The sequence below is a fragment of the Nyctereutes procyonoides genome, unplaced genomic scaffold, assembly GCF_905146905.1.
Source record: "Nyctereutes procyonoides isolate TBG_1078 unplaced genomic scaffold, NYPRO_anot_genome, whole genome shotgun sequence".
NCBI lineage: Eukaryota > Metazoa > Chordata > Mammalia > Carnivora > Canidae > Nyctereutes > Nyctereutes procyonoides.
In genome coordinates this window covers 25,865,528-25,875,962 of record NW_026575142.1, presented here as the reverse complement: position 1 = coordinate 25,875,962, position 10,435 = coordinate 25,865,528, and the positions used below count along the sequence as shown (strand labels likewise).

The 10,435-nt window shown below is 39.6% G+C and overlaps 2 protein-coding genes across 4 annotated transcripts in view; one reads left to right on the top strand and one right to left on the bottom strand.

Annotated features, from left to right (window-relative positions):
• The window catches only part of BAZ2B (bromodomain adjacent to zinc finger domain 2B), a 296,342-nt gene extending 291,072 nt beyond the window's left edge, over positions 1-5,270 (bottom strand). For both annotated transcript variants that reach the window (XM_055307809.1, XM_055307825.1), the window contains exon 1: positions 5,114-5,270. The gene's annotated coding sequence lies outside the window, so the exon portion shown is untranslated. The remainder of the gene's footprint in view (positions 1-5,113) is intronic.
• Positions 3,484-9,813, top strand: LOC129498501 (translation initiation factor IF-2-like). 2 transcript variants are annotated; one of them, XR_008662128.1, is made up of 4 exons: positions 3,484-3,933; positions 5,235-5,407; positions 5,708-6,034; positions 9,723-9,813. XR_008662128.1 is itself a non-coding variant. In XM_055307832.1 (3 exons), the coding sequence occupies exons 1-3, from the start codon at positions 3,658-3,660 to the stop codon at positions 5,772-5,774; spliced, it is 516 nt and encodes a 171-aa protein (XP_055163807.1). In that variant the 5' UTR covers positions 3,484-3,657; the 3' UTR covers positions 5,775-6,957. The 2 variants fall into 2 exon arrangements, 1 of the variants encoding a protein (XP_055163807.1); XM_055307832.1 differs by lacking the exon at positions 9,723-9,813 and having other exon boundaries at positions 5,708-6,957.
• Positions 9,814-10,435: the final 622 nt, after the last annotated feature.

The window sequence follows — 10,435 nt, the reverse complement described above, 5'->3', positions numbered from 1 at the left end:
ATAAATAAAAAATTAAAGAAAAAAGAAGTGCTTTCTTTTAAAAAAAAAAAAGCCTATTAATTCTAAAACCTCTGTTTAAACTATAATATCAAGATTATTAAATATTTTTCATCTCAAACTGTTAATTGTGAACTGTCACAATTCACATAACATTCAAAATAGACTTGGAAAGTCATGCAAATTCCTTTTGTTTTTCTTTCAGCAAAGATGTTGCCAAAACTTTATAATTCCATATGTAATGATAAATCAATCATACTTATGCCCATAACTGCAAAGTTAATAGGGCCAACAGAAAAACTTATAAAGTTTAAACTTTTTATGACTCTTCTGTTTAGAGTCACCCAATGTGGAACAATTCCTACTTAAATAATGGGGTGCTGATCCACAGTACAATTAAGACTACGTTACCTGTAAAAAAGGGCTAAGCATTGAGATTCCCTTAAAAGTTTATATTTATACAATTTACCATAACTTAGCTTATATGAACATCTGCCTTGACACAAATGCTAAGAATAAGTATATTTCTTAAAAATTGAATCATAGGCTAAGGTAGCAGAATGATTTTTCTTTTTAAGGAACTATATATGGCTATTACATAAAAAGAGTCGAGAAAGCATATTACTTGAAAGAAGTCTTAGGAATGTATGATCTATTTAAAAGGAAAACATCTTTATAAACTTATAATTTCAGGAAATCATAATTCGAGAATCACTCAGCAGTATATTAGAAGTGTTTACAATTTGTTTATATTGCATAAAAAGTTATTTTAATGGTATTTAACTCAGCAAATCATATATTCTAATCACTAACTTCACATGTTAAGTTTTATTAAAGGCAAACTATTTTAAATGTCATAAATTTTATGCCTTTTAAAAAGCTGTTTAAATGCTTATCGTACTTAAAGCTTTAAAAATTAAAAATGAGTAAATACTAGAACTAGAAGAGATCTCCTGACACAGTGATAAACTACATCACATATCCTTACACTTCTTATCCTAAAGGTTTTTTATACATTTAAAAAAAACAAACAAGCAATGTTTTCTGTGTTAGGAAAGAGGAAGAATAAAGAATGATCATTCTATCTCCCCTCCCACCATATAAATAAATAAATAGAAAACACTTAGGTATCAATGGGATGATTTGAGACCACTTAGTACCAGTGTGAAAGGTGTATCATAAAAAGTTACTAGTACAATAATATAATTTCAATTTTTAAAATCATTAAATGAGCACTATTAAATTACTTAATATCTTCATCCCCTTATAAAGAAAATTAAACATAAAACTGCCCATTTCCTCACTACTTCTTTTTTCTTCTGATCACTTTCTGTAACAAAATGTTAAATATTTAATCAAACAAGTCAACATTTATTAAATAGAGCACAACTTTTTAAAACCTTATGGTATGAAATACTTAATTTTATATAATCAAAAACTTCTTAGAATACCTAACTAAGTAATTTAATTAATCCCTCAGGATATCAAGTATATTAAAAATCATTAAGATGATATAATTTCAACTAGGGGTCAGAATCACACATTATTTTGTTTGTGTTGAATCACTTGTTTTGGTAGTCCTGGCTAAGACTAGGTCAGAAACTCAGAAACTACAATTTAAAAATCTTTTCCTTTCAGAAATCTTTAAACCTAAAAGTAATCAAGTTTAACACATTGTTTCACTAATTCAAGGAGATAAGACGGAAAACAGGAACTTTCATGCAACTGTTATATCCTACATCTTGTATAGTAACACAAAAGTAGCAACAAAGACATTAACAATTGCAGTTCAAGCTGGGAGTGACTGTTCTGTTTCAATTCAATGACACCACTAATGGCTTCTTAGCAGCTCCATGAAATCAACCAGCTGTCAAGTTGATGCATCAGAAGGAACAGTTATGCACTCACATAAGAAAAAGCAACACATCAGGATGTTTGGCAAAACATCTGCTCCTTTACACTGCAGTTCTATAATAAACATGCAAACAAAGAAATGAGAGAAAGGGCAACAGAATTAAAATTCCAAGGTTTCCATTACAGTCTTAAACGCATTTTAAATAAATGACATAAAAATAAAAACAAATTTCTGAATACTTTGTTATTTTAAATCTTGAAAAACGCTAACTATAATTACTCAGTTCCTTCTAGAAAGGCAAAAACTACATAAAAATCCTTACATTTTAAAAATTGAGAGCAAACTACATTCACCAAGAAAAGAATATTATCATAATGTACAAAACTCAAAAAATAACAAAACAGATTCTTCCTTCATTTAGTAAGAACCTAGTAAATTATGTCAAGAGTATTCTAATAAATGTGTTTCCAAGACTGAATACGCTAAAAGTATTTTAAGGAGTGTCTGAAAGAATAAATGCTACTACAGTTCAGCAAATAGTTTAACATATAAGAACAGTAAAGATACTCTTCTCTGGATTTTAAAGCATGTACCTACTCCTACTTCTCTCCAAACCATTATATGAATACAGCGATATTAAGCCCTGATAAATAACTTTCTTTTTACAGCATACAATTCGATCACCTCCCCTAAGAGACTCTTATTTGTCACCATAGGTTTAAAATAATCTTATATCCAGCCACCCATTTCAAACATTTGTAAAATTTGACTTTTTTCTATCTGAAACTCACGAATGACTCCCTGTTGGCTAAATTATTGATTATGCAGCATAGTGACAATATGTACAGTGTTTACAATAGGGGTGAGACATCAAATGTACTTAACTACCATTTTCTTAAACTGCTTATCCTTTGTTGCTTGCCATTTATAATCTGCCAAATCTTTTAGTCCTTTGTTGCATGTATAATTTAAAACCATCTGTTCTATGTGCTTTTAACTATTTAAACATTTTTCACCTACCTACAATTCACATAAATGGCAGACGTTCAGTTCAGTCAAGCTTTCTATACAGCGTTTTACATAAAGCAAATTCCAAGATAAATAACGTAGCCAATAGTAACCCCGAGGAAGACCGCTACAGAGATAAAAACATACTACTGCATACAACGTAAATTTTTATGTCAGACAAACCTTTTCAATGTATTCAGCATTGCTTCTATTAGTTTTTGTTTTTTGTTTTTGTTTTTTTTTTTTTAGTTAATTGTAGTCAGTGTTTTTTCCCCAACCCAGAAGACAAAGAGAATGCAAATTAAATACAGACAGTTTCATGTCCTTGTTAGAAGAGAAGTAAATATGCTGACTGGAAATGAGTACAGGAGACAGAATCCCACTTTCCCCTCAATCTGCAGTGCCTCTTACTCATATACCACTCGGTGTAGCGTTAAGTCTGGTCATGTGACCACCCCAACTTGTGTGAGGTGAAAAACTATTTTAGACAAGCAAATTAAAACAACGCTCGTTTTTACTGCTTATTTTTTCCTAATGGCTGACAAGGAGCTTACAGCTTGAAGTCATAGAGTCTATTTTAAAACAAATGTCTCCTCTTAAATACTAACCACACGTTTGCCAATCTTCTAATATCTGCTACTGAATTCTAAAAGTATCCAGCATCTCCGGGTGTCTCGGTAAATTGCATCTTTCTAAAATGCCAGGAACTATGTAAAAAACCACATACAGATTATTCCACTACAAAAAGGGGATCTCGGTAATCCCAATCATCTCCCGTGAAAATAGTGGCCGGGCTGATGAGGGGAAGGTCCACAGCAGAGCGGGGCGAGCGAGAACCGACTCTGCGGCTCAAAAGCAGCCTCGGAAACCTTCAGGGACAGGACAGGTGGGCGGAGGCCGGGGCCGCCGAGGGCACCACCGCGGGCACCACCGCGGGCACCACCACGCGCCCACGGCCCCGTCGCGCTCGTCCTTCTCCACCTGTTACCGAGACGGGCCGTGCGGGCTGCGCCGAGCCCCGACCCGAGCAGGACCCCGAGCGGCCACGCAGCTCCCCGGAGCCGGGGCACCAGGTGGGGCTTTCGCTCTTGCGAGAAGGTCTCGGTAAAGTTTGCATGACGTCACCGGGCCCCGAACATCCCCTAAACTTTGAGGCTTATCCAGGCGCGCTCTGCGCCTTCCTAAGGTTTCTTTCCCTTCCTCAAAAAAAAAAAAAATTAAAAATTAAAAAAAAATAAAAAATAAAAAGGAGACTTGGGAATAAAAACTGCCCAAGATGGCGAAACGCCTGTTGTGTAGAGGGCAGGGGAAAAATGGAGGATATTGTGGTGCACACAAAGGGTAAATCTCAACAACTCGGCCAAGGGCTGCAGCTGCCTCCCTCTTCACGAGGACGCGACACACAAAAGAGAAACGCGGGGGAGACGGGGGAGAGGAGGTGCGGGGCCCGCGGCCCGCGGAGGGGCGGGGGGGCTCGGCGGGGGCCCGGGGAGCCCGGGGAGCCTGGGGAGCCCGGGGAGCGGGGGGAGCGGGGGGCCCGGGGAGCAGCTCCTCTCCGCCCGCGCAGCCCCGAGGACGCGCCGGAGCCCGGCCCGGCCCCACCTGCCCCACCTGCCCCGGCGCCCCCCGGCGCCCCCCGCGAGCCCCGCGGCTCCCAGCCCCACCGAGGCAGCCGAGGCGGCCGGCGGGGCGCCCGGGCTTCCCGGGGAGCGGGGGGCGGAGGCAGGAGGGCGGCAGCGGCGGGCGCCCGGGCTTCCCGGCGAGCGGCGGCCATCGCAGCGGCGGCCGGCGGGGCGCGGGGAGGCGAGGCCGGGGAGGCGCTGGCGGCGGGCAGGGCGGCGGGCAGGGCGGGCAGGGCGGCCGGGAGGGGCCGGGCGGAGGGGCAGGGCGGCCCGCACAAAGGCCCCGCCGCCCGCCCGGCAGCCCGGAGTAAAGTTTCCCGTCCCCCGAGCCCGCACCCGCCTCCCGCCCCGACCGCGTCCTCCGCGCCCCGACTCCGCGCGGGACCCCGAGCGCCGCCCCGGCCTCGCCGCCAGCACAACAAAGGGGCGGCCGGCGGGCGCGGGCGGGCGCGGGGCCGGGGCCGGGGCCGGGGCCGGGGCGGGGGCGGCGGAGGGCAGGGCAGGGCGGGGGCGCCGGGACCGGGAGCGGGAGCGGGACCGGGACCGCCGCCCGCCGCCCGCCCGCCCCTTTGCCCGCCGCCGCCCGCCCGCGGCCCCCCGCACCCCGCTCTCCCCGAGGCGCCGAACTCACCTTTACTTTGCAACTGAGAGTTGCGGCGGACGAGGTCCTCGCCTTCCCCAGACGGCTGAAGGTGACGATTCCTGCGTGTGGGAGCCCCCCGCCTCCTTATCTCGGTTGTTATTCTCGCCAGCAAAGTGTAAAGAGTTGGCGCGGAGCGAGGTCCTTGCCGGGCCGCCCGGCCCCGGCCCCGGCCCCGGCCCCGACCCCGGCCCGGCCCGGCCCCGCCGCCGCCGCCGCCGCCGCCGCCGCCCTGATTAGCCCCGATCCGGCCGCAGATGGAAGCAGGAGAGGATTCTTCTCAAGGTTTGTTCAGCGGCTTCACTTCTAGGCGAAGGCTTCATGAACCAAGTGACGTCAACCAACAAGGCTTCTCTCTCTCTCCTCTCTCTAACAATGAAAGTTGCTGTTAACAAGGGAAAAAAGAGAGAGAATTGTTTATACCATTTCAGTTCCAATAATAAATGACCTATCAGCTCCTCCAGGAGCCGGGGGAGGGAGGGGGCTGCTGCTTCCTCCCAAGAATACTGCAGCTTCGAGTTTGCAACCGTCCCTTGTCCCAGGAAAAAGTTAAGAGACTTAATTCTTTTCTTCTTCCCAAACTAGGACAGAAAAGAGGATCGGAAACCCAATTTTAAAGACCGTACACTGCACAATAAGGAGCAGGCATTAACCATTTCCACTTAAACCTTTTGGTCCGTGAACCCAGAATTCGGTTAAGTCCGTAGACCAACTAAATTAACGTGCCAAGAATTCGTGGATGTTTGGAACTCAAAATAAAAATCAGGACGCGAGATGGTCCCGGGATAAAACGCTACTGACCAAACACTGGCAAGTTAAACTAGCTGTGGTGTTGATACACTGAATTAAATTTCAAATAAAACACGCAAAGACAGCAAATCGTTTTAAAGTTACAAGTTAAGACTGTAAAAGGTAATCTCAATTGTAGTTTTTCCCTCCAATTTTTGAAGTCAAAAAGGGGGGTGGGTAGCCAATTGTAGGAATTGAACACTTTTAGAAATCAAGACTGATACTTCATTGCCTCACACTTAAACTACACAGGAGGTATGCGTTTTGTCTACCCCCCAGAATCTCCCAACTTTCTGTTGTTTGCCCTTACATTTCTCCCTCGCCCCCCCCTCCCCCATACCAACATCCTGAAATCAATAAAGTTAAAGGTGAAGTACACCCTATTCCTTCCTGGGTATTACCACCCCATAGCTTCTTAAAAATGATTTAAAAAAAAAATCTTAACTTTGGTTAATGCTTTATTACACAAGAATATATATAATTTGATTTTTTTCATTGAGGTAGTGTTCCCCCCCCCCCCGGAACACATTAAAGTCTCCAAGTTTATATAATTAAAAATTGCAGGATTTAATTTTCAGGATGAAGAGCAAGTGAAAGGCAAGCTACAGAAGAATAATTTGACCATATATGTATATTTTGTACATACATTTGTGGATAAATGTATCTTAAAAGATGCTATTGTTTTATGTTTCCTCTTCAGCCACTGGCTGTGATTTTAATTGTGCTGGAGGATCTTCATTAGTATTAACACATGGGGAGATTTCACAAAGCTGCTTCATTAGGGGGGAAAAAAAGCTTGGCAGACTAGGTCTTTTTGCATGCACTGAGAATGTCAGCCTTACCTCGGTCATTTGTAACATAATAAGTGCAAGTACAATGATTGCAATGCAGGAGCACTGGGGGAAGGGCAGAAATACTGCCTGTCTAATAGGGATATTTGAAAAAAAAGGCTGCTCATTACACAGTAAAATGTATGCTAAAAATTAGTGAAGATGATGTCTCAGGAGACTGATGCTAAATAAATTAATGTGCTGATATGTTTTTAATTATTATTTTTGTAGTAGTTTATTTCGTTCTCAGGATTCACATTGAGCAGCAAAGCTGCGCTAGCACTTATTGATTTTTTTTCCCTGCCACATTCCCGGAATACAGATTTTAATCATTTCACTACACCACACTCAGTAATTTCATTAAAAACTGGAACCTTCCATCCCCAGAAAAGCATTTAATTTCAATGACATACAATTTCTCTCTTAGCAGAAAACTGTCTCTACAGTAAAAGCTGGCCTAAGGTTCAAATGCATAATTTAATCCTGAGTTTTCCATGCTCTGCATTCCTTTGAAGCTATAATTTGAGTAACTACCTAATAACTGTAATAAGGACAATAATTTCCTTATAATATATTATTAACTCATATTTAATTAACTCAGAGGCCAAGCTCTGTACATGTATGACTGGGTCAAGAGTTCCACAATCTCAAAATTTACCAATAATGTTACAGAAGAAAAATATAGATTAAAATATAAGTGTGAATGCTAGCATTTAGATATTCCAGCCAAAACAATTAACAAAAAAGTTCATAAATTTTAAATAATAGTGGTCATTATTCAAACATATTTTAATATATTTGGAAATAAACAAGGCAACTCACTGATATTTCTATATATAAAGGATTATAATATTAATATTTCAGACAATCCATTTCTGACAGTTTACTCACTGGCATTATTGAGAAAGTATTCAACTTTGAAAAAAAAATTTTTTTAAAGGGCTAGATTCAAGTTACCTCAGTTTTTATACGGAATTCTCTTAAAAGCTTTCTCTTGAAATAAAGTTAAAAGGCACCCTTGAGTGATTTTGGTAACTAAGGATACTTAAATACTTCAAACAAAATAGAGTTCAGCAAAATAGAGTTCAATTTTAGGTTCCAATAATATTTTGAAATGATACTGAGTTGAAGATGGCACTTTGTTTTTCCAAACACTAGATCTCATAAGGATGCATAGTTTATATTGCTTATTTTTAGAGAAGGAACCTGTGAGGAAAAAATTTAACAAAAAATTCATTTATTAAATTTTGAATATATGCCTAATCAACAGAAAACACTGGTACATTGGTAATAAAAGTGATTAACTTACATAAAAATAAAAACTCATATTAAAAATTCCTATCATTCCTCTGGTTGATTTTAAAACCATAATCCAAAAAATGTTTTTAAGAGTATGTATATATAGTTTCAAGTTGCAGCCACATACAACACAGAGTTATCTTTTCCTCGGTTGAACAATGAAGTAGCTTATACAAAACAAGACTCAGTGTTGTCAAAATGTTGGAATAAAAGATAAGAGTAGTGATAATAAAGAACTTGATTTTACTGTCTTTAAAATATTTTAAAAGTATATTTTATTATCAAGACTATATTTATTATATAATTTGGAAAATATTTTTGGAGTTAAATAGAAATCAATTAACAAAGTAGTTGACAAATGAAAAACAGATTAATATCAAAAATCATAAGATGAATTTCTAAATTTCAATAAAAAGCTTCAACTTGTATATTTATATGTTTAAAATAATTTGGGGCTATTTTGTAGTTTAAATATATTAATTATCCAATTTATACCTTTAAAACTAATTTTTTTGAAAAATGGTATACTAGAAATTTAAAACTGGATTATTCCAGTATTTGATACTCTCTATGAAGTTGTGCTTTAATTATTTTTAATATGATTCCATCCCTTTTTTATGTTATCACATTTGACTGTTTCATAGATTACACCACAGTCATAGAGTTGAAGGGTAGGGGGATACTCAGTTATAAAATAATTTGGTCCAGTAGTACTTAGGTCTCTACCTAAGATCATCATCTAAATTAGTACTTCATCTTCAGAACTGCAAAAGAATTTAACAATCAAACCTCTTTTCTAATATTACTGATAATTATTTCTGAAATTCTATTTATGATAAATACCAATCCATGCTAATTATGCCACTACTATATGTAAATTGTTGCACTTTCTTCTGTAAAGCAGCATCCATTTTTAGACCAAGACAGAACTTTTCACATAGGTAGATATAGAAATAAAGATGGTTAAGTATCTAATTTATTCCCATAGGTATTATACATGGATCTTCAAAAAGTAAGGAATTGACATGTACAGAGAACAAAGTCTAAGAAGGCTGATTCAAAAAGCCTAAAGAATGAGAGATCTCAATAGTAGAACAAGCTGGCCACTGTCATAGCTTGTTTCAGTTTCAATCAGTACAAACTAATGAAGAGTTATTTGTTTTCATTCATTGAACAAACATTTGAGTGCTCCCTATATGCTATGCACTTTGCTAGAGACTGGAAAAACATGAAAAGCTCACATTCTGGTTGATGTTGAAAGTGTGATATTCCTGGGAGATTAGAGACTCACATAAATCACATTATAAAGATACAAAAAATAAAGTATTGTACAATAAAGAGGATGGGGCAACTGATTCTGACTGTGAGTTAAAAAAAAAAAAAAGCTTTATCAAAGGGATATCACTTGAACTGCATCTCAAATACTGAAAGCAAGGCATGGGAGGGGCAGATCCTAAGTAAAAGAAACTAAGTTTAAATACAAAGAGCTACTAAGTTTGGTGTCCATCCATTAGTGAGAAGTTCACCGCAACAGGAATATGGTATGGGGTACCCGCGATGAAGAAGGAAAAGGACAGTGGGACCTCCCAGTGAAAGCCAAAGGTACCATGGTAAGGGGGCTGAATTTATCCTGAGAGCCAACAAAGGTCAGCTAGGAGTGACTTAATCAACTTTGTTTTTAGGGACCAACAACTGTGTAGGCGGAGCAAATGACAGACTGTAGTACAACCGGAATGCTTAACACTCCATGAATGGAATTGGAGATTTCAAGACAGATGTTTTTGAGGTAAAATGTGGATTTGGTGACCAACAGAAAACAGACTTAAGGGAGAGAAGGACTGAAGGAAGATGAGGGATTTCTGGCTTAAAAAAATGGATAAATGCTGGAGTCATTAAGATCCAGCATATGTAAGAGAAAATAAATCATAAAATAATCATGAATTAGAACTTAAATTTATCCTTTATAATATAAGGTCATTTTTAATGGGATTGTCAGAATCCACTGGAAAGGTTTCTAAAAATATACATACTCAGGCCCAATATCCAGAGATTCAGTAGGTCTGGGGTGAAAACCAAGTATCTTTTCCATTTTCTAAAAAACTCAATACAGTACTTCAGATAAGCACTCCTGCCTTAAACTGTTATAAGCATAAAATTGATTACAAATTCATTTGAAATTAAAAAAAAAAGAAAGAAAAGCCTTGACAAAGAAGAGCATTAAAAGTGTGTGGGGAGGGTGCCTGGGTGGTGTAGTTAAATGTCTGCCTTTGGCTCAGATCATGATCCCAGGGTCCCAGGATCGAGTTCGGGCTCCCTGCTCAGTGAGGAGTCTGGTTCTCTCTCTCCCTCTGCTGCTCCCTCTGCTTGTGCTCTCTTTTGCATTTTCTCAAAAATA

Excerpts from the sequence above, each read along its gene's own strand:
- LOC129498501 (XM_055307832.1), top strand. The coding sequence starts at position 3,658 with ATGAGGGGAAGGTCCACAGCAGAGCGGGGCGAGCGAGAACCGACTCTG. Across the intron at positions 3,934-5,234 it reads CCCCGGAGCCGGGGCACCAG|CAAAGTGTAAAGAGTTGGCG; the intron begins GTGGGGCTTTCG and ends TATTCTCGCCAG. Across the intron at positions 5,408-5,707 it reads AGGAGAGGATTCTTCTCAAG|GACAGAAAAGAGGATCGGAA; the intron begins GTTTGTTCAGCG and ends TTCCCAAACTAG.